Below are 23,444 nucleotides of genomic sequence, written 5' to 3' on the forward strand. Positions count from 1 at the left end.
CTAGTACTGCTGTAAAGATTCAGGCGCATTTGAACAGACACCTGAGCGAAGCCACTGTAGAAGCAGGAGTTGGTACACTTTCCTTGTGCATCTTTGGCTTTCTTTTACCTTGCTAGATAAGGAGGCAGGTTTAGTATTGATTATCCCATAGGCTGTGTTGTTTGTGGGATATTGGTAGACTAGAGAATTATTACACGTAATGCTGACTGACTTTAACATTCTAGGTTCAATTTAGCATCTTCACTGATTTTTTTTCTTTTTTTTTAACCTGACTAATGTTACTCTGATTAAGTTGTTACAGCATTGGAGTTTTTTTGCCTTTTCCCAGATTCTGAAAGCACTGAGCCCTTAAGTGTAGATGGCGTTTCAGACCTGGAAGGAGAAGAAGGAGAGGAGGATGTGGGTGCTTGCATGCCGGAGGGAGAAATTCCCCAGATACCTGATCAGGAAAAGTTCCTCAAGGAGCATTTTGGGACCCTGAGCAACACTGATGGAAAAGGTACATCTCTCTCCTCGGTGGGGAGACTTTGTGAGGTCACTCTTGATTTTTCCCCTGTATGAACCAAACCAGGCTACAAATTTTGCTATACTTTTATGGATGTGTGTGTAGAGGAGGGGGGAAAAATGGGGAACAGTGTAGACAGGCCTGAAGAAGTGTGACATCTGTTAACTCCATCGGTCTATGTGTAAGTTTGTGTGGATGAGAGTGGGGCCTGTGTCAATTTGGGTTAAGTGTTGTCCCTGGAATCCTGAAGAGCCGTTCTCTTGTTCCCAGACCAGTTTTTCCTGTTGCATAGGAAGGTATTAACTGTGTTCACCCCCCCCATAGGTGACACGCAGTGGCCTCTAGTGGTGTATCAAGGCATAGCAAATATCACAAAAGAAAAGGCTGAAATGCTGGGTGGAGGGACAGAATAACAGGAGACGTCAGAGTGGCAAAGGAACTGGTTTGTCTTTATCGACCAACTCCAGAACAAAGCATATATTTTTAGAATTGATAATGGTTGCAGGCAGCAATATCTATTAATTTTCTTTTTTTTTTTTTCCTTTCTTTCCCCTCTTTGATTGTTTTGTTTTCTGCTTGATGCCAGCGCCTCACAGTCAGGATAGGACACAAAGGGAAGCAAAAAAGGAGGAGGCGTACCCTTAGGGAGAGTAGCAGCTTAAGGCAGACTAATCTAAATAGAACAGAAAAGGCAAAGGAAATGTAATTATTTCATTCTCTGTGGTTTTAGCTCAAAAAAATGCCCTTGTATATGAGGGAACACTTGATAGTCTCTGCAATAAGAAAATGCATGTGTCAGAATGTTTGTTCTGTAACTAAACTGCTCATTTTTCTCTCTTCTTTAACCAAAATTTTTAGGTGGCTCATGTAGGAATCTGGAAAGAACTGAAAACCTCAGCATTTCCTCTCGCTTTCTTTCCCAGTCCCCGGCTCTCAGGTATGGCTCAGCTTGTTTGAGTGTTCCTGTCTGTCTATTTTTACTAGTATGAGCACGTCTCATGCTAGGTCCTGGGTGAAAATAGTTGAGCAAACTTCTGGCTTTGGTGTGCCTAGGCACAGCAAAGTGTTAGCGTAGCAGGCTGGCTGCAGATTTGGACAGTCTGTCCTGGTTCACTTTAGCTGTTCTGTTTCTTCCTAACAACACTATTGTTTTGTTCTTTTTCCTCTTTCAACAGTGTGCTTAATTGTTTCATGATTAATGCCTTGACTGATTAAGTTGGACGAATTGCTAATAATCTAATTTACTCTTCACTGTTTATGCTCTGTTTATTCTTTTGCATTTCATTCAGCTTGGACAATGAAAGTAGACTTGTGAAGTTTTCCTTTGTTTTACGGTTTTTTCTTACTCAGCTTTGTTTCTCGGTCCCATGCCTTCACAGGGTATTCTGGTGTCTCATACAAAGCCTGTTGGGGATATTATTCTTGCAAAAAACCCTCAGCCCTAAAGCACCCTAAAAGGCCTCTCCAAGCTGTTTCCCTTGTTATTTAAAAAAAAAATCCTGACAAAACAAACAAAGAAAAAAATCAAACAAAAAATGAGGTAAATACTTTTGTTGATTCAGGTTCATAAATGTTTAAAACAAACAAATACTCCTGTATTTCTCTAAAATGACAACCTGAAATCTCTGCTCAAAGGAATTCCTTGTGTAGGGCTGAGCAGATTTGAATTCATCTTCTATGGTTCACCAGCTGTGTCCAGATTTACCATGTTAGGGAAAGTTGTTTGTTATTGCTGTATTCGGCTGCTGTTGCTGCTGTCAGGAGTGCCTCATAGTCTATCTCATGTTGAGACCATATGTTTGGGAAGAAAGGCACTGGTTAACTATTGTGTAAACTTCTGGAGAGTTGTATTGAAGAGTTCAGTGATGTAGGAAGTCATGGGTGTTTTAGAGATGTAACAAGAGAGGTAATTTTAGGTTATGGAAACCTCTGGGCTTTTAATCTGTTTAGCTCTTCAAACATTGAAAGTTGCCTCCTTTCTGAAATAAGCCCACTTCTTTCAGTGCTTGTCTGCAGTGGAGAGGAAGAGGAAACTTGGCTTTTCTCTTGAAGATACTGACCAGCTTTCCTAGTCATTATGCTTTCATAATGTTAGGAAAGCATAATTACTTCCTCTTAGGATATCTTAGAATTGAAAAGATTTGTTAGTAAGGTGAGCTGAGAGAAAAGACCTGACCTGACTTTGCCCAGTCTTCCCTATACCTAGAATTTTTCCTTCTGTTTTGCCTTCACTTTTTACAGTGTCCTCCACGGAAACAGCAACCCAATACCATTTGTGATTGCACAGCCTAGGGGCAAATGCCTGAAGACTAGAGCTTACAAGGTTGAGTAGAATGAAGTGGTAACATCTTAGGGCATTTTTGACTTTGAAAAGTCCAGATAGGGAAGGGCTCTTAATGCATGTTCCTGTTTATCCAGGGCAACATACTTACTTGTTTTAACTGGGGTTCCTTTATTGTGTCCTCTAGACGATTGTCGCTCTCTTCCTCAAATCTGATACTGGATTCAAAGCCCATTGAGCTGCCAACCCAGACCAATCAGTTTACACCAGACTTATTGAAAAGTGCCAGCAGCCACCCTGATGATGCACTGGAGAACAGCCAGCTTCTGGAGCGTGTAAATTCAAATCGCGCTATTTGCGTGCAGAAAAGACGCAGATCGGCTTTGGAGGCGAGCAGAGTTGGTATGGCTCCTGGGCGAGTTATTGCCTCCTTTCCAGAAGGTCCTGTGAATGCAGTGATGAGAAAGGCGCAGTCAGTTCATGACCTTGTGTATGAGGGTAAGGACACAGGTTGGAATGAAGGTATAAACCCAAGAATGAAATGGGGACATTTGAGTAGAGATTTGAATTAAGCTTATCTCCTTCTGCATTCTTAGCTACAGGCTTTACATGTCTTCTAATTCCTAGCCTTTCAAGGGGAAATATTTCTAATTTGTAATGCAGATGCTGGTCTTCTAATCGTCAGTCTCTGATATTTGTCTGGCAGCTGTGGGAGGAGCATTGGCAAGGGTAAAATGAAGTATTTGCAAAAAAATTCTCTCTTGCTCTGGGTAGTTGCTCCAAGCCAAGACTGAAGCTTCCCAGGGTGAGGAGGAGAGAAAGAAGGAAGGAGGAGACAGTAACAGAGAGCTTACTGTATCCATGCCCTCTATATGAAATAACTGTTTTTGAAACAGTCAACTCATGGACCATTACTATGCATGCAGTTTGTTTAAAAAAAATGAAAACTCACCTAATCATCACAACAGCTATATAATTTTTCGCCTGCTTCCCCTGGCTTCTCTGTTAACAGTCAGTCACAGTAGTCTGAGGTCTTCTGACCATACGCTTTTAAGAATAAATCTCTCTTGTCAGGAAAACAGCAGTGTGTGAGCTGAGCAGGATGAAGGATGGGAAAAAAAGACAGCTGTTGAGGCTTGGTAATATTAACCTGAAGTAGTGGTTTTGTACACATCTCCTAGGGGCTGAACTGAGTCACATAGGCAGGAGCAGCTCTGTTACTTTCCAGTTTAGGAATTCACTGCAGGCTCTTGTCTATTTTTGGTGTGTTTGTCTGTTTAATTTTCACAGATAAGGGTCCTGGAGTGATATCCTCTGCCAAGCAGCGTCCTCAGACTCTTTTGGTGGTCGAGAAGGATCCCAGACCTAACAATTGCAGGGTGTTATCAGCCAGTATGTTGAAGATGGATGGATCTGGTGCTCTGCTGGCCAAAGATGTCAGGGCTGCAAAACCAAAGTCCTACATGAACCCCACAACCAGCTTCCGGGCTAAGATGTCAAGGAGCATATCTGTAGGGGAAAATCTGTACCTTAGTTCCTCCACTGAAATGTTGACTGATGGGAGGACTAGCCCTCCAGTGACAGAGAAGACTCAAGTTAGTTCCACAGCAGATGCTGAGAAGATTAAGCTACCAGTGAAAGAAAATGTTCCAGTGAAACCTACACTTCAACCAGTTGTAAACTGCTCATCTCCCAAGTCCTTCCACAGCAAGTTGGCATCATCAAACCGAGCACATCTGATTCTTGACATTCCCAAACCATTACCTGATAGACCCACATTGGCCTCCTTCTCACCCACTACCAAAACAAAAACCTTGCTTGAGCCACAGTCTCCACAGTCACCAGCTGGGGCCTCTAAAAAGAAACCTTCTTTTCCTGAGGTCCGAGTCTCCAAGAGGGAGAACCAAACTGCCGGGTCTCTGGTTCCTAGTAGAGAGATCCCAACAGGGCTTGTTAAGGAGAGCCCAGTGGATTGTTCAGTCTCAAGGACAGATTGCCAGGATGAACCAGGGGTCAGTAATCTAAAACTGAGAGAGTTGTCAGAGGGCCAGCACCTAAGGTCTCCTGAGGGCACACTGCCCAGGTGCAGGGAGAGGATCACCGGCATCGCCTGTGTGCTAGACAACCAACCTGGACTTTGCCCACTAGACCCCATCAGGCCGAGGTCTCCTACGTCTATAACTGCCTTGGCACAGGTCTCAGGTGTGCATGGATACCCGTATCTTATCTTCCCCCTTCTGTCTCCTGTCTTTGTGAACCGCCTCACGATCCCATCACATTTCTTTACGTCCAGCTTCTGGCCTGTCTCGTCCTGTCTGCACCTGTCTCGTTCCATAAGCCATCCCCTCAATGGTGAGACACTTCTTCAACTAACATCTTTTTCTCTGTCTTTAGTTTCCATTTCCTCTGGGTCTTATGTCTGATGGTCCTTCTTAGCTGAATATTTTGTAGACCTCAGCACTGTCATGTTTTTAGTGATTTAGCTGTACAGTTACCTGTAGGGACTCAAACCTCTTTCTGGTCAATGCTAAAAGCTGACATACTTGGAATCCCCATGAGTGTGTAGGTCACATCCCCCATGCCCTCTCATAGCACGTTTGATCAGCAGGTGAAGGTACAGGCCAACATGTGCTAGCTGAACCAAGCAAGCACTGATAACACTGACAGTAAAGTTATGCCAGGCAGCTCAAGCTTTACGTTGTTAATATACAAGTGTACAGGGCCCAGAAGGGTTTGCATACAATTTTCTTGTGTGAGATAAGGCTTGACCAGGCTGAGCTCCTTGCTGTAGCCACCTATGGAGTGAGAAGGTCTCTGAGCTGCTATTGGTCTGCTTTGAGGATGTGTCTGCAAAATGGATATGTGGTGCATGTGCAGGCATAGCCTTTGGGTTTGAACATAAAGAACATGGATTAATTTTTATATTATCTCTAGTTTGGAGAAAAAGGTATGAGGTGGGAAATTGTTTCATCTGCTGAAAACAGCTCTTGGATCTGCTACAGGCCCTGGTTTAAGGCACTTCAGTCAAATGAAAACTAGCAGGTAATTGCAAACTGAAGTAAAAATCCTGCCTTCCGAGGCAGGAAAACCTCCAGTAGCAGAGAAGACGCAGTTTAGTCTCACATCATCTGCTGACGTACTAAAACGTCTAGAGGTTTTTTTTTAGTGTCACAATCTGAAAGGAAATACATCTTTCCGAGTCGTGCAATAGAAAGCTGAATGTTAAACACTGCAGTGATACCTTGTACCTTCAGCGGCTATGCAGTGCACAGTTTTTAATCCCTTTTGCTATTATTGTTCTTACCCGTATCTGAAAAGGGATAACGCTGTAATCCTCAGATCAATTACTTTTTGTGGTGCCTGGCTGTTGCACTATTCATCACAATAGTTAAGCACAATATTTCTGAACCGAAGGGATGTGGAAGGATAATCTGGTTTTGATGCACTGTTATTTTTCTTTCTGCATTTCTAGAGGGATCAAACTCTCTAAGATTGAAGCACTGTTACGTAAAACAGGAAGTGTTTTGTGAGGGACCTGCTGTTCTCGTACTGTAACTGCTCTAAAGGACAGTGAGTACGTCTGAAACTTTCAGACCTTTCCCCCACAGGGGTGAACTTTCTTCCAGCAGCAGATGCAGCCTGAAGTTGTGGAATCACATTCTACAGCAGAGTTGTAGTAGTATGTAGTCTTTAGGCAGAGTTTTCTCTTCTAGATTTGGAAATCAGGCAACATATAAAATGGGTTTTGGTCAGTTTGCAGAATTAGCACAGATAGTGCAGCGAAAGAGCAAGTTTTTTTTTAGTATTGATTTATTTTTTTTAAACAGCTCCCAAGACATAGCACATCCTGGCAGAATATTTAACAGCATTCTTTAGTGAGTTAGGATGATTTAGCACTGTGGATCCCCAATATTATTTTTTTTTCTCAGAAGACAGCTGTCAGCCTTAAGGTTCTTGCAGACCGCATTTCCCAAAACTTTAGTGGTAGATGCTGGAAAAGCTGTTTAGATCCAAGTTGGTTGTTGCTGTGAACAACTTACTCTGGCTTATGTGAATTACAGTGTGGCAGTTTAGATTAAAACTGTAGGGCTGACAGAGAACCTGTTCTGCTTCTGACTTGCTCTGTGACTTTGGATTTCCACTTAATTTTTCTGTCCTTCCATTTTCCTTCTTGTGTAACAGCTGCAGATAAAGCGATTAATTGTTCTTGTGAAAGCATTTTGACATGTACAGTTAAAATGCTGTAGATGTGCTTAATACTGTTACTGTGTTTAATATTCTATGCTGGTTTCTGAAGAGCTCTGTACTGCACACCCAAGAGGCAGAAAATGCCTGTTACTTAAGCATTTATGTTAGGTTTTGTGACCTTTCTCCAGACTGGCAGCTCCCAGAGATGGAGACCAGAATAAAAAGAATAATCAGAGGACAAATCCAGAAACAATCATGAGAAGAAACTGCTGGGTTTCAAACATAAAGAGGGAAGGGGGGGCAGAAGGCAAGAATCTTGGACTGCACTGAAGCCCACTGTGCTTAAAACTCCATTGGTGATTTGGGATCAAAACATGCAGATGGAAGGATTTGTTCGTGCCCCCTTGTTCTTCTAGATGTGTTTTTTTATGTATAAATAGATGTTTTTCTAGCTGTATTTGTTTTAACATTGTCTAGATGTATTCATAAAGTTAGCTCAGATCCCCTCTAGCATGTTCAAAGATGATGTTCTTAGAAGTGGAGAAATTATAGTGCTAATGTGTCCAGGCCTTTGCAAATTGAAGATAACCGCAGACTGTGTGTGTGTCTGTGTTCATGGTTTATGTCTAACTCATGGAAGTGTTTATTTTATTAAAAATTGCAGGCCTTCGACTCCGATGCTTTGGAGATAATATCTGGTGGGGACAGACAGAAGATACTGTCCTTCAGTTGCTTGCTTTCTTTTCTCAGTTTTGAATTATGGTGTATCAGCAGTGTATGTCCTGAATTGCTCAGAAATGTGATTCTGTTGTAATGGAGTTTGTTTGTCAGCACTCCTCTGGACCACAGTCCTCACTAGAGAACAGTGTAATAATTCAGTATAATCTATCATCCTCAGCATTTAGCCGTACACTGTGCAGAAGGATACTTGAGGGGAAGATTGTAAATTTCTGACTACGTGGAAGCTAAATTAGGGGCTACTCAGATCAGTCCCTCTTGCCACTGGAAGCCTTAATACAAACTTGACTTTAATTATAATTGAAAATGTGTAATCTGTGGCTATCCTTGACTGTGACAAAAATGTGCAACCTGAGAAAAAACATTGCTGACTTTGGAGAATCTAGAGATTGGAAAAATAGATATGTTTGAAACAAGCAGCATCTCTAGGTAGTATGAAGGAAAGTTCATGTAGAACTTGCCTATTTAATGATTTGCTCAAACCAGCCCTAAAAATTGAACAAGAAGTGTGCACATGATCTTTCAAATATGTGTTAAGAACCCTGTTTTCTTACCCAACTGTGAGATCGCGGATAGTGGAGTGTTTATGCCCTAACTCATGTTTTTGTTTTTCCCTTCCATTCAGAATCAGGCATCAGCATAGAGCAGTGTGAGCACGTGGTATCCGAGCTCCAGGACAGCATGCGCAAGGCCATTCACCTTTACCGCATGGTGAGTGACGTTGAGACATGGGCTCTGTCACGGCAGGTTGGCTTCGCAGCCCACAAACACTGAAGGTGTGTGCTTGCTGGCTCAAGGTGTTCTCCGACTGGAGAGCTCACAAGCTGCCTGGTTGTCCGCTTGACTGCACCTTAAGCTTGAACCAGGGAGGCAGGAGCTCCCGATTTCCAGCTTTTGGATTTGCCAATAGTTTGTTATGGTACTCTGAGCAAATCAATTAACTTTTCAGTCTGTTTAGCCTATCTGTAAACTGAAGATAACAATATGCTCTTTTTCAAAGGGGTATTAGGGAATTAGTTAATATTTATACAGTGCTTTTGGGATATGAAATATAGGAGCTTTAAGTTTTATTATCCCCATCTGTTCTTTGTGTTTGATGCATGGGAAAAGGATTAGCAAATGTGAGATACCATGGGAATCCAGCTGTGAAAGGGAGCATGCAACCATTCTCCTGTCCCCCTTGCTGCCAGACCAGAGTTACATGCAGAACGATATAACAGCTCTTCATTTCTTTGCTTAGCACTGATCTGTCAGGTCTCCTGTAATGAGTGTGAAACTTCTGGTGAGGATCTGCCATGTGGTCCTCTGCAGCTCTGGCCACAGCACTCTGACCTTGCTCCATTCCTGTGACCAGCTGCATCTGGCAGACAGGAGGGAAAGCAGACTGTGGCCCTGTGCTGCAGCTGGGAAACATAGCACCTCCTTAAGCCCAGTATAAGGGGAACTCTACCCAAAAATGTACTTCCCATCTCTGTCCTATTGGAGTAATGCCTCTGGATTTTGTGTGACTTAGCAGTATTAGGTGCATGCCCTGCCCATGACTAAATAGGCAGTCTTGAACGTTGAAGAAAAGGACACTAGATTGGTCTGTAAATCTTCATGGCTTCATCTCCCTAAAAGGCTGAAACTGCTTGCTTGGTGCTGTACCTACACCCAAATGCATTTTTTTTCCCCTCACCCCTTTTTGTTTTCAGGTGTTAAATAATACAGAATCTTCTACTGACAAAGATAAAATAGCAGGCCTCCTGACAGAAACATTCTCCTCAATGAAGAAAGAATTGGACTCTCTGAAGGATGAGGAAGAGCTTCCAAAGGTTGAGGAGGTACTGGAAAAGCCACAAGATAACACTAACCCATTGAATGAGGGGTGCGGTGCCCATCTACCGAGTCCCAAGGGTTTGGGAGATGAGCAGACACTAGCTTTGCTGGAACAGTACTCGGAGCTATTGCTACAAGCTGTGGAACGACGCATGGACAAAAAGCTCTAGGACGGGTGGCTTTCAGGTGTTTGTGTGTACACAGAAATAATCCCAAGAAGAGGACCACAGAGAGAGCTTCAGACCGATGCTATCATCACACTGGTCTAGGGCTGATGGGGACACCGTTATAAATGGATTTCCTCAGGCTCCTACAACAGACTTGCTCTAATTCTTAGCAATGTGCTGGCCACAGTTTTAATATTTTTTTTCAACTTCCCGTCTCTAAACAAAGTCTTGAAAGAGGAGTTTGGAGAAATTGCCTTGAAGTTTCTTCATAGCCAGTCAGGATGTTTGGCACTTAAAAAAAAAACAAAGAAATTCCAGTTTATCCAAGAAATTCTGAACTGCTGACTAAAAGCAAAGGAGTCCAAGTGAAGCCAATCCTTTCCTCTCCAAGGCTTCAGGAGAATCAAGAAGCAGACTTTTTCTGGGTTTATTTATTAATTTATTTCTCTGACTGTTCCTCTGTGCCATGTTTGTGGCTGTTATCTTTGTCCTTTAAAAGAACTGTCAATCCCTTTGCCATATCCCAGCGAGAAACAATCTCTGTATTATAAACCTCCAACAGGGAGACAGGCTGGAGTGTCTGTGCAATTAATGAACTGTTCTCTGCTTAAATCTTGTCTTGCTGTTCTTTCTTTTCCTGCCTTAGTTTTGTTATCTGCAGTAATCCTGCTGTTGTTTGATGACCCTGTCTGCTTTTCTTTTGTTTCAAGACAGTCCCCACACTGTATTTTATCTGCATTCACTTCCAGGGGAATGCTCTGCATCCCTTGGACCATGCTTTGGAGATTACTTTATGAATTCGTTAGTGGTATTTTTTATCTGAAGTTTGATGTTATATTGATACTTCAGACCAGGTTTTCTGCAGATATTTAAAAATGAGATTTAGATACAATACAAAAGTCTGTTTCAGCCACTTTTCATAATTAGGAATTGGATATTGACTTTGATGTTGTCATGACTAGGAAATTTGAGGTGATGATTTATTTGTTGAGAAGTGACACAGAAAAACTTGTTTCCATCTCTTGCAGTGTAACTCTGGATCTGAGAGATCTTCAGTGTCATGACTCATCCATGTAATTTGTTTCAGTGTGATAGGAAGATGTTTTCTTCTTGCCTTTACAGGAAAACAGAATATTTACATCTGAAGAAAGTTGGGATTCTTTTACCTTTTGTAAAGCTATTTCAACTCCCCACAGAAAATGATTTCCCAAGAACTTCAAACAAGATATTTTGGGGTGTGATTACTACCATTACCCCTACCTCCAGCCTCTTTGCTTTTCATGAACTTCTGGTCTGAGAAACAGAAAATCTTCTCTTCTTGCATTTGTGTGTGCAATATTCTTCTTGCCCTGTGGAGCTTCTCTAAGCCTATGCTAACTTGTGTTTGTTGTGGCTTAAAACTGTCCAGTGATGTTTTCAGGTCAATAATAAGCTAAGAAAAAAAAATTTTAAACCAATGAAATTCTTCAGCACCTTCCCCCTTACTCCCACTCCTTTCAAAAACAAGGGCAGATACACAAAATGTTTTATTTCTTCCATCTGCTGTCTGTCTTGCATTTATTTTAAGGCAGAGCAGTGTAATCCTAGTTTATAAAACTAATGCAAGCCTTTGGTGAGAGAGAGACTGCCATCATCTGTGGAAGTCAGTCAAAGGCAGCCAGACTGCATCACTCGGTTACATAGGTTACATAGGTTGGAAAAATTTTCTTTCATTTTACTGTCCTGGCTATTGTTTCTCTGAAGCCCTATGGCACTTGGAGATGTGGTCTGTTGACTTCTCTGTCTTTCTGTGACTGCACATCTGCAGTGCAGCCTTTTTTCTACTGGGCTGGCCAGACTATTGTAGGATGACCTATTTCTTCCAAATAACTCTAGAGCTGAATAATCTGCAGTTCTCTCTCTCCCCCTAATAGGTTTGCTGCCTGATCACCACTGCTGAGTGCTTCAGGACATGGGAGTATGGGAACACTTTGAGAGCTTTCCAGCTGCTTCTGCCTGTAATTTAAATCTGCCTAATCATGTTTCAGGTGTCCTTGCTAACCTTCCTTCCATGGGCTTGTACTGAAACTTTAAAAGTGTTATTTTCTAGTTCTGTCTCTGCACTGCACTGTGCTGAATCAGCTGGTGTGCTTGGTCCCATGGGCAGCTTCTCTTGCACAGACAGGTTTTGCAAAGGAAGGCAAGTTGAAAACCAGAGGGGAAATGTCTGGCGGTTTCTTTGAGTGAAAAGGTCTGTTGGAGAGGCCGCGAGTGGAATGTATGATGACAGTCATATTGGGTCTGTGATGGGAGTTAGTGTGGATCAAGCTTGCTTTTGAGGTGACCAGTTCCTCCACTTTCAGACTGTGAACATATGTCTTAGTATACAGGAAATCTCTTGCTATACTAGGGCAATAAGACACTCAGGAAAAATAGCAGTCCCTTCAATCTAAGTATCTTTTGGTACTGTTGATAACGGTTTGAGGGTTCTTTATATGACTTCCTTGTGCAATTTTATTCCATTTTATTATTTAAACTTTGAGGTAGTGACAAAAAAGTCAGAGATGGTACAGAAGAGCCAGTGGTGAGAATGAAATTCCCATTAAGATAAAGAGCAACAACCAGTAAAGCTGACATAGAGATGTGGAACAAAGCTCCTTGGCAATGAGTCATGTGAAACAAATCTAGTTTTTAAGCTGATCACAATGGGTTTTATTTCTGGGAATGGATTTTGCTCAGGGTCGTGGCTGTATACAGGAAACCAGAGGTAAAATCTGATCAGAATGATGGTAAGAGAAGTGTCAGGCAAGTAGATCAGCTGGAGAATAGTTGTGTAGTTTAAAATAAATTTAGAATAGTATATGTAGGAGACTCGGGAAAACAGAGTAGAAGTAGAGAGTTTTGGCCTGAAGAACACCATTTGGCCAATACCTGTGAAAGGTAGAGTACCGAAAGGCTTTAGGAAAGTAGGTTTAGGACTTGGAGTTGATGGTCTGTAATTGAAGAATGAATTGGAAGGGGTTTGTTTTTAAAAACGTCCTGTTGGGCCTCTTGTTTCTTCTCTTGCTGTTCTCTAAGCAACTGCTCTTTTCTCAAATGGCAAAGTTGTGGCTGTTTGTTTAAGGCTTTGATGTTATGAATTGAGTAGTAGAAGCCCAGTAAAGGAGATGCTGGTGCCACGAGTTTGTTGGTGAGAGGGATGAGGAGCAGTGTTGCTCTTTATAATTTGAGATTGATCCAACTGATTCTTCCCTACTAACTTCCTATTGCTGGCAGTAGGAAATATTCCTAAACATTCTAGTTTACAGAACAAAGAGATATGTTTCATTTTGTTGCACCTTGTGAGTATGTTTCATCACAGGCTGTCCATTGGGCCGGTAGAGAAATGCTGAATGGTAACTGCATGGGAAGCAAAGAGACTTGTCAGAGGAGGTAATAAATTTGAGTCTATCCTTCTTAATGGTTTATGATCCTCTTACTGATTTGTGTGGGTATTAGCACAGACACAAGATACCCGTGTTAAGACAAGGTATTTGTTTAACATAAAGCCTGTAAAAATAATTTGGACCTACCTATCCTCTTTGCATACATTTTTCCCCCTCCAACCTAACATTCCTGGTCAAAATGAGAAGTTGTAGGGGAGGTTTTTCCATCTTAGAAATAGTACTTCGTTACCCGTGGGACCCCTCAGTTCATTCTAGGGCTCTCTATTGAACTGGGCCAATAGAAAGGGCTGCAACCCGAGAGAGCAGCAAACTCTCTATTTCATGCTGCAGGCGCATAACACCCTCCTCCCCATCCCGCAATTGCACCCAGGAGCTGTGGAAATGGGAATCTGCATTTCTTCCACCTCCTCTCTCAGGTTGTCCCCTCCTTTCCATGCAGCCTCCCATGTGATAACTGGGCCAAGGCTTTACAGCAGCCCCGTCCCCAGTCCCCCGTTTTGCAGACTTCATCATGACTCAGAGGAATTGAGATGTTTCTTTCTGGGAGTAGAAACATACCAATTAAATTTTTAAAAAAGAACGAATATGTATATAAATATATATAAGAAAAAAAAAGAAATGCAGGTATTTAAACACCCTTGGTAAATTCATGCATGTATACAGTGTCTCCCCCCACCCCCATCCCTTTGGATGTGTAGCATCCAGGATACTAAATGACAAGAAACCTCATTAAAATGGTAGACAGGTCGTTTAGCAACCCCGGAGAGAGCACGTGCTTCCTTCTCTGGGTAAGTCCAGCGTGTCCCATGTTTCAGATCGTGTGTGCGAGTAAGCGGGGTCGACTGGAGCTGTGTTGGTGTGTGTAACCTGCTGCGCGGCGCGGCGGAAGCCGTGTGGGGCAGCAGCGTTAGGAACAAGCCATGTGCACCCCGTGTGCCCTGCGTGCGCCTCGCACCGGGCAGGCACCTCCTCACCTGTGTTCTCCGACACTGCCCTTTTCCTTCACCCCTGTAAAAAACGAGACAAGCAAACAAACAAAAAAAAAATCCCTCATGCTTTATTTATAAATGTGTGTTTTTATACTTTTGGCTTTAGGTAAAGTACTTTTTTTTAATTATTATTATTTGGAAAAAATAAAAATTCGTTTGTTGGGTTATTTTGTTTTTGGTTTTGCTTTGTTTGTTTTTGTTTGTTGTTTTTTTTTTTTTTTGCACTGTGAGGCTCCCCCGGGAGCAGTTTTTAACTCTGTATTCATTTGTACTCCGTGTCTTAAACTGTTTCAAATAAACAAGTGACCATTTGTTACCGAGCTGCGCGACCCACTCGCCCGAGGTTCGTTTTCCGGGGGAAGGGGCGGGGAGAAATGGGAGCCGGCGGCCCCTCCTCCTCCGGGGTCGGGCCAGGCATGGCGGAGGGTGAGGGGTTGCGGGCCGTGAGGGGCTGCCTGGCTGCTTTCCCGCGGGAGGCCCGCGGTGAGCGCCGGGCCGGCGGGGCGGGGGCGGGCCGGGAGGCCGCGGGTGGCCCCGCCTGTGACGGGCGCTGGTGCCGGGCTGGCTCCTCCGCGCTCCGGGGGCACGGCCCGCCCGCCTGTGGAGAACAAAGCGGAACGTGAACTGGGGCGCCCACTGTGCCGTCAGCCTCATGTTTTCGAGGTGAAGGTGCAGCAGAAAGGCCGCAGGGAAAAAAACCCCACAACAACCGAAACTCGAGGAAAGGGCTTTTTTTGGGTTGTTTTCCGATGTATAAAACAGCAAAACAAAGCACTACTCCAGCTTCCCATAAACGATCCTGTGGTATCACCTCTGTGTGGGAGTTGTACCTCCTGTAACATATGCCTTTCATCCTCATGGGCGACGGCCTGAGTTTTCCATCTGGCTCTGAAACCCCCCAACGCCCCCTGGGTTTTAACAGAGAATTTCTGGATCCAGTGGGGGTACACCACTCACTTTTGGTCGGCTGCATGTGGTGTGGGATTTGAAGCAGTGTGGTGGCAGGAGGCAATTCTCCCGGGATGCTGAGTAACACTGTTTGTCGTTTACCTGGACAGAGCTGGGGTGGCCGGAGTCTGTACCCTATCTTGATAGGCCTCCATCCCCGCTGGAGTTTTATCGAGAGTGGGTGAGTCCAAATAAACCTTGTATAATTCGCAATGCCATCAGCCACTGGCCGGCTCTGAAGAAATGGACCTCAGCATACCTCAGGTATGAACAAGCTTTGGAGCAGGACCGGTTGTCAATTTCGGCTGACCTCACTAAAAAACCCTTGGTTAATCTTTGCTTTTATTTGCAAGATTAGCTCAGATTCCTCTCTGTTTCTGTATGAAGATGTTCAATCTTTCTAAGATCAGGTGCAAATTTATTCCTTGCAAACATACTGTTCTACCAGTTCTGAGGCAGCCAGGTGGATTGGTGTTTTGGCTGTGTGCAGCCAACAGGCTTAGGCTATTGAAACCCAGCTTGCTGGAGTGGGGCTGTAGCACTGTAAGGACGGACTGACTGGTTCATGATTGAACAAACTTTTAGTCAAAAAACCAAACAATGAGCATTTTAACAATGAATGAATTTTTAAAGAAAAGTCCTTCTTTACAAGGGGATTTATGGTTAGACTTAAAATCTGTGGGTTAGATCTAATGTGTAGGTTTTAAAGCTAAATATCCTATGGAACTAAGGGCTATTAGCTTCATGATATGTGTATCTGTCAGTTTCTGTCCACCCCTTCTCCCTGGTCAATTGTTTTTGAACATGTGAACCCTTGAACTCTTGGATTTGGCTGCGTTGAGTGGTCAAAAGAATATCAAGCTCTGTCATGAGTCATGAAAAGAAGCAGCTGAAGAGGGCCCTCTACCTGCAGGGAGGAAAACAGAGCTCCTTTGTGAACTTCCCTGTTAGGAGAGAATTCGGATGGGAGCAGTTGGAGCAGAATGCAAGAGTCCTTACCAGACAGTAGAAAATGTAATCTAGAGACACCCATCCATGGAAAGACAGCCTTCTTATTTTTGCTGCTCATGAAACATGTTGTTTTTGAAGTAACCAGTATCTAATATGTGGGTCAATTGCAGGGCGGGCTATAAACCTTTGATTTATTTTGCAGGGAGGTAGTAGGTCCCAAGGTAGTGAGTGTGGCAGTAACACCCAATGGTTATGCAGATGCAGTGTTTCAGGACCGTTTTGTCATGCCAGAGGAGCGCCAAATGCCTTTCATGGACTTTTTGGACATTGTGGAGAAGAAAGTGACCTCTTCCAGCGTATTCTATGTGCAGAAGCAGTGTTCAAACCTCACCAAGGAGTTCCCTGAACTTGTCAATGATGTGCAGCCTGACATACCATGGATGACTGAGGCACTTGGTAAACCCTCTATTTCTCCTGTATTCAGTAAATGTTTTGCATGGAGCTTTGAAACAATCACACTGGGTGAAACAATCACTGCTGAATTCTCGTTCTCTTTCTGAATGCCACAGCTCAGTTTGGTTTCATCCTCTTAGAAAGCAGAAGTGGTAGAATACCTAATAAAATAATCCAAGTTTTGGGGTTGGATTGCTTTGCAATCAGGGTCTTGGTTGTGCATTGGGACCCTCACAACTGAAAAAATGTGGTGATAGTGCCACGTAGCACTTTTTTACGTCAAGTGGCTTTTCTCTGATCTAGAGTCTGGTTTTGGCTCAGTGCTCCCAGTATAAAAGGAGGTTTCTGTTGTTCACAGAATGCTATTTGCAATGAAACCTGTCATAGTTACAAAGGAAGTTACAGGACAGAATTTGGCAGAAATTGGCAAAAAATGATTTGAAACGCTTTTAAACATGAGATATATTCTTTGTTGTTGTTGACAGTATTTCTATATTCATACAGGCAAGAAGCCTGATGCTGTGAATTTCTGGCTTGGGGAATCAGCAGCTGTGACATCTTGTACGTACCTTATGGCGCTGTAAGTCTTCTGCGTGCTTTCAGCATAGGTTTAAGAGGGTTTGTTTTGAGTTAGTGGCTCAGGAGGATTGTGTGGTTTTTCTGACAAGACAGTTCTATTTTAGCATGCTTTTTTTTTTTGCATTCTTCCTTCTGCTCTTCTGTGGCCTCTTGCTACTGTGTCTCTGGGTGCATCTACTTAGCATTGTGTCAGGCAAGGCACTGACAATTTATTTTATTCAATGCTTTTGCTACAACATGATGTTGTTACATTCCTCTCCCACTGGCTACAAGAGGAGGAAGCAGCCTGATGATAATAGGACAAGCTGATATTTTCAGTTGACTATAATTTCTGGTGCAGAGAAGGAAATAGCACTGATTTTCTCTCTTTCTCCACATTTTTTTCTCAATCCTAGTACATAAAGATCATTATGAGAACTTGTACTGTGTGGTATCTGGAGAGAAATATTTTCTACTGCATCCACCGAGTGACCGTCCCTTCATCCCATATGGTACATCATTTTACTATGCAATATGTCTGGAAGTTGGAAGGAGGAGAGATTAAAACATAGAAAGATATGAAAAAAAGGAAGCAGAGAAAACATTTTGATGTTTATGCAGTATTACGCTTTCCACTGTGAATAGAAATCTCTTCTATTTCGTGTTTGTAATACAAATGTTATTCTGAGGTCAGGTTTTCCAATCCAGTAAAGTTATAGGCTCATTGATATGCACTTTGAATACTGTCCAGTTCTGGGCCCCTCAATTCAGGAAGGACATTAAGATGCTGGAGTGAGTCCAGGAAAGGGTAGGTTTGTTGGGAATCTAAAGAGTAAGTCCTATGAAGGGAGCTGGGGTTGTTTAGTCTGGAGAAAAGGAGGCCCAGGGGAGACCTCATCACTCTCTACAACTACCTGAAAGGAGGTTGTAGCCGAGTGGGGTCGGCCTCTTCTCCCAGGCAGCTAGAGTAAGAGAACATAGCCTCAAGGTGTGCCAGGGGAGGTTTAGGTTGAATATTAGGAAGAATTTCTTCACAGAAAGGGTGATTGAACATTGGAGTGGGCTGCCCAGGGAGCTGGTGGAGTCATTGTCCCTGAGGTGTTTAAGGAAAGACTGGATCTCGCACTCAGTGCCATGGTCTAGCTGACATGGTGGTGTTTGGTCGTAGGTTGGACTGGATGATCTTAGAGGTCTTTTCCAACTCACTTGATTCTGTGATACTCGTGGCAGTCTCTTCAGCTTTAGAGTATTTAAATTATTCAAGTATCTTGTCAGTATTGTAGCATGTCATCTTTGATAGTTTACAGATTTGGATTCTGCCTGCTCATTCATTTCTTTAGGAAAAAAAGCCAGGAAGGTTAAAAATAAGTTGTAATTTAATGAAACATTCAAGTTACTAACTGAATATCTGAAAACTGGAGAACTGGACAAAGAGATTCTTATTGGCAGCATTGCTTTACATTGCCTGTTTTCTGTTTCTTCAAGTTGCTTTCCTATGTGCACAGCAGTAGTTTGCTTTGTTGCAGCATCATCTAGAAGATGGACAGCTTAACTTTATGCCTCATAAAATAAGGTTTTATTTTTCTCATTCCTTGACTTTCAAACCATTGGGTTAAGTGAATGCAAGGTGCTGCATGACACACATATAATTTTGCCTAGATATGTGAGCTGCTACAGTATTTACTGCTTTTATTTTGTTTACAACCTTGAAGTCATAGAATCAGATAATGCTTTGGGTTGAAAGGGACCTTGAAAATCATTGAGTCAATTCCTCTGCCATTCAGTAGACCAGGTTGCTCAAAGCTCCATCCAGCCTGACTTTGAACACTTCCAATAATGGGACATCCACAACTTCTCTGGGTAACCTGTTCCAGTGCCTCATGAACCTTATTGTAAAAAATGTCTTCTTTATATCCAATCTAATTCTACACTGTCTCAGTATGAAACCATTGGCCTTTGTCCTGGCACTACAGGCCTTGGTAAAAGCCTTTCTCTGTCTTTCATATAAGCGCCCTTTAGGTACTGGAAGGCTGCAATAAGGTTTTCCCAGCACCTTCCCTTCTCCAGGCTAAAAAACCCCAACTCTCTCAGCCTTTCTTTGCAGGAGAGGTAGTGTTGCATGTATGTGAATGTATGAAATACTTGTGTGTGATACAAATCATACTTTGTAAAAAAAGTTACTGTTAAAGCATAGAACAGAGATAATGCTAACATTTCATAGCGTGCAGTAAAAAGACAATTCCGTCTTTTTGAGCATCAGGTTAATTAATGGAGAGAAACTCTCTCAAGGGAGGGCTTGGAAAGCCACATACTTAAAGAAAAGCAACCAGCAGTTTCTAAAGCAGTTGATGAGCCCCATCAATTAAAATTAAAAGTGAAACGCTGGCCATGAGTCACTAATAACCCTTCTGAGTGCTTCCTTGCTAGACTGACCTAAGAAGAAACACCTGAGTATAGAATGATGTGTAAGACAGGGATGCATTTATGACTTCTGAAAAGGAAAGAAGGCTGGAACAAAATAGGCCTGGGATACAAATGGGCTTTGGGGAGAATTCCTGTGAAGAAAGAAAATTGGAATTCCGAACAGGAAGGCAGCTTAGTATTCAGACTGACTTAAAAAAATTATTAAGAAAATGGATAAAATTTGAAATAGAGAAAGGGAAGGATAGTGAGTACAGTAAGTTGAAAAAGGTTTTGTCCTAATTTTTCTTTTACTTGGTGAAAGTGTGACATGCCATTAGTTTCTCTGAGTTGTGCCATTTAATTCTTTCTCTCGTTCCAGAGCTCTATCAGCCAGCAACCTACCAGGTATCAGAAGATGGCTCGTTTGAAATTGTGGATGAGAAGACTGCAGATAAGGTAAAAAGTTTATAAAGAACATAATCAATATAGTAGAGAGCCCTCAAACTGAGCATATTGATTGATATTTAGAAATCCTTTATTACTGGGAAGAGAATGCCCAGATATTTCACTTGTATTTTACTATTTGCAAAGGATACCCAACTTCAAAAAAAGATTTATTACTGCACACCTGAAACCATTGATAGCATAAGCTATCTTCCATGCACCAAACTTACAGTTCCAGTTTTAAATGCATCAACAATAAACAAATTGATTGCATTCAGACTGAAATAGACCCCTCTACATTCACTTTCTTTTGACCTCTACTCAGATCTACATTTTGCTCTACAGTGGTATCACCCAGTGCAATAAAACATATCTGTCTCAATGAATAAATTGTGTTTTCTTAGTAGTAGCACTGTTTATTTGATTAAAAGGAGGCACTTCACAAAACCTCAGTAGAATCTAATCTCTTGCCTTTTACCTCTGCAATGTGTGAGTAATGCTACAACAAAACTTGAGCTGGGGCTTGTTCTCTGTTTCCAGAATGTTGCTCGTGGAATGTCATTCCTGTAACGCATTAAGGTGGAGTGCTGAGGTTAATAATTCTGTAGGGCATAGAAGAAATTAATGCATGCAAGAGGGATTTTCCAGCAACAAGAGGTGTTTTAGTTGCTGGGAATAAAAATTAGACCAGAGAGCTTAAGAAGAAGAAGAAAGGAATTTATAAAAAGACTGGTGCAGATAAAGTATTTAAGTACTGAATGTAGGAGGAACGAGTGACTTAAGGGGCTGGAGGTGTTTTGAAAGTATACCACGAGACTGCAATCTCATGGATGACATTTATCACCTTTTCCCTATTTAGAAATCCATCACTGAAGGAGGCAAATTTTTGCATCCTTGACCTGCTCCCAATTGCATGTGGGAAACTGTGTAGCTGTACATGTTTTGCTAGATAAAGTACATGTTTTGTAACCTAGTAAGTTTGACTATCAATTGATTTTCTGGAAGCTTGCTGGAATTTTTTGCCAGGGTCAGTACCATATACACATTCTGTTGCCTTCAGGTGCCCTGGATCCCTCTGGACCCCTTGAACCCCAATCTGGAACTGTATCCAGAGTATGCTCAGGCACAACCTTTGCAGTGTACAGTGAAAGCTGGTGAGATGTTATATCTGCCTTCTCTCTGGTTCCATCATGTTCAGCAATCACATGGCTGTATAGCAGGTAAAAGACACAGTATTTCCAGATACATTTTTGAACTGTGGTGGGTATGCAGCTAGATATCCCACAACAAAGCATCAGATAACTTTCAAGTTATCTGCCTCTCTGCAGGTTGAAATAACAATCTCAGCAGATCCCATGGGGCTACCTCCTTGCAGCCTGTTTTGTGTATAATCAGTAGCTTGGTTGACAAGTGCTTGGGATGTAGCAGAAGACAAAGCTTTTCTAGTTGTGAGGTCTGAAGAAGGATAGCTAATGCAGTGATCATGATCCAGTTTCTGTTTAAGACATGGAGTAAGCAGTTTGTCTGTCTAACCTGCTAACTGCAACTGGTCATCTATATTTTGCGAAGAAACTGCATGTAGCATGTGGCATTATCACATGGCAAAAAAGCCCGAAACCCTGGAGGAAGAAAAGGAAAACAGAAAGTGAATGACTTTTGGGCATAGATGTAGACACAACATGAAAGATACTCTGTTTTCATGTGAGCTGAAATGTTCTGACCCAGTCTCTTATCTTGCTGATAATCCTGTGTTTGTTATTGTTCCCCTGCACTTATCAAAAGTCTTGTTGTCTCTTTATTTGTAGGATTTATCATCACCTCTATATCCCTTTTTTTTTCCTTCCCCAAGAGAGTTCCAGAATTGCAAACATTGTTCTTTTGGTGCAGGTGGAGAGGTGGGGATACTGCAAAATATTATTGTCATGTCATGAAAGCTTTGCAAGGTTTGAGGAAGGGATTTTTGCTGTCCTTTACCTGGAATAATGCTGTCTGTCAAGAAAAAGTATTTTGAACAACACAACATTAGTATTAGTGTAACACTGCAAATATTGCAAGCCCTTTTTGTCAGTACTTGTGATTCTGTGATAAAAAGACAAGCCACCAGTAAAGCAGTATTTCTGATTCTCTTTCCCCAGTGCTGTTGCCTCAGTCCTCTAAAAAATCAGAAGATGTTTTAGAAAAAGTAGTGTTGTTTCCAGCTGCAAGCCTCTGGGCACTCTTTTTTTCTGCATTTAGAAGAAATGCAAAAGAGTTTGAGTTTATTTGACCTTTAGTCTGTTTACCACAGTACAGTCTGTACACACTTGAAAAATCAATATTCTCTGGGTCTGGTCCAGTGAATGTCTGAAGCTAGAGTATATCCTCCTCCAAGAAGCATTGATACAATATTACACTGCTTGGTTTAATTTTTCTAGGAAACATACACCAAAATTAACACAAGAAGCAGAACTAAAGCACTGTCTAATTGATGGCCATTGTGAAGTAGTGGTGAATTTGCGATCCTTTATACGGGAAGAAGGGTTCCTATCCAGATATTAAACTTTGTGGTTTGATATTTTTTGTATAAACAGAACCATATGTTTTCTATTCCAAAACATTTTGTCAGCTTGTGCTTCAAGGAGTCTCCACTATAGAGTATGAAGAGGAGTAGGTTTGGGTTAAGAAAGAGTTGCACTGGCAGCACTATTAAAGAACACCATTGTTCGCTTATGTTATTTTTGGCTGTAGTCAAAGATTTGCTTATTCCAAAGTTCAGTCTGTAATGAGGAAAAGCCTGTACTAACTGAACTGTGTATAAGTCTATGAACATATTTGTAAATCATTACATTCTAGCTTTAGAAATGTTTTTCCTTTTTCTTGTCTCCTCAGTGAACTATTGGTATGACATGGAATATGACCTTAAGTACAGCTATTATCAACTACTAGATGGTCTCACAAAAGCTGTGAAAACGCTGTAGCAGAGATGGGAGACTCGAGCGTGTGATCTCTCTTTTTTGATGCGATACAATCGTCAGCATCTTGTGACTGGAGTATGAACGTGACTCACACAAAAAGAACTCAATTATCGTCAACAATGCCTGCCAAACAGATCATGGCTACTTTGCTTGATTCCAGAGTCCAGATCAACTGGCCAGATTTTTTGGCTTGTCAGGAGAAGGTTTGATAATAGCACTTTTAGGCCTTTGCATGTAGCCTCAGTGATGGCGAGCAAAATAGAATTTGAAGGGAGGCAATCCAGGTTTTGAAAATCCCAAAACAGAAGCCCTGACTGTTCAGATCTACACATTTTTTGCATAAGAACCCAAGTGGACAAGGAAGGATCTGCTCTGCCACTCACCTGTGCATCAGGCTGCATCTGTCCAACACAGGCATTCTGCTTAAGGCAAAAGTCCTGCACAATTGTAATTCACTAAGTTCAGTGGCTCTGGTGTTTTAATGGTGGGAAACTACAACTTCTGGAATAAATAGGTCAGTTTAAAAGTTTATTTCTGTACTGTTTTTTTCTCCCAAATGATATGATGGCTGAAGGACACCGAGGAGGTCATGCAAAACTCAATGGCTATTTTCCATGTTAAG

The 23,444-nt window shown here is 42.1% G+C and overlaps 2 protein-coding genes across 7 annotated transcripts in view; both read left to right on the forward strand.

Annotated features, from left to right (window-relative positions):
- MAPKBP1 (mitogen-activated protein kinase binding protein 1) overlaps window positions 1–14,431 on the forward strand; it is a 102,342-nt gene extending 87,911 nt beyond the window's left edge. For 2 of the 6 annotated variants that reach the window (XM_027706700.1, XM_027706705.1), the window contains exons 27-32: window positions 329–499; window positions 1,364–1,442; window positions 2,974–3,284; window positions 4,077–4,988; window positions 8,338–8,423; window positions 9,407–9,700. In XM_027706700.1, coding sequence (XP_027562501.1) covers window positions 329–499; window positions 1,364–1,442; window positions 2,974–3,284; window positions 4,077–4,988; window positions 8,338–8,423; window positions 9,407–9,700 — 1,853 coding nt within the window. Of the gene's footprint in view, window positions 1–328; window positions 500–1,363; window positions 1,443–2,973; window positions 3,285–4,076; window positions 4,989–8,337; window positions 8,424–9,406 lie in introns of all 6 variants that reach the window. The other 4 variants (XM_027706708.1, XM_027706709.1, XM_027706710.1 and 1 more) reach the window with 3 other exon arrangements.
- An 89-nt stretch (window positions 14,432–14,520) lies between these two features.
- Window positions 14,521–23,351, forward strand: JMJD7 (jumonji domain containing 7). The gene is made up of 8 exons (XM_027706751.1): window positions 14,521–14,594; window positions 15,170–15,323; window positions 16,213–16,466; window positions 16,968–17,024; window positions 17,438–17,533; window positions 19,804–19,880; window positions 20,929–21,088; window positions 22,737–23,351. Exons 1-8 carry the CDS (start codon window positions 14,528–14,530, stop codon window positions 22,823–22,825), a joined length of 954 nt encoding a protein of 317 aa, XP_027562552.1. The 5' UTR covers window positions 14,521–14,527; the 3' UTR covers window positions 22,826–23,351.
- Window positions 23,352–23,444: the final 93 nt, after the last annotated feature.

This window comes from Neopelma chrysocephalum, unplaced genomic scaffold (assembly GCF_003984885.1).
Source record: "Neopelma chrysocephalum unplaced genomic scaffold, ASM398488v2 Primary Assembly neopelma1_24, whole genome shotgun sequence".
In the NCBI taxonomy this organism is placed as follows: Eukaryota; Metazoa; Chordata; class Aves; order Passeriformes; family Pipridae; genus Neopelma; species Neopelma chrysocephalum.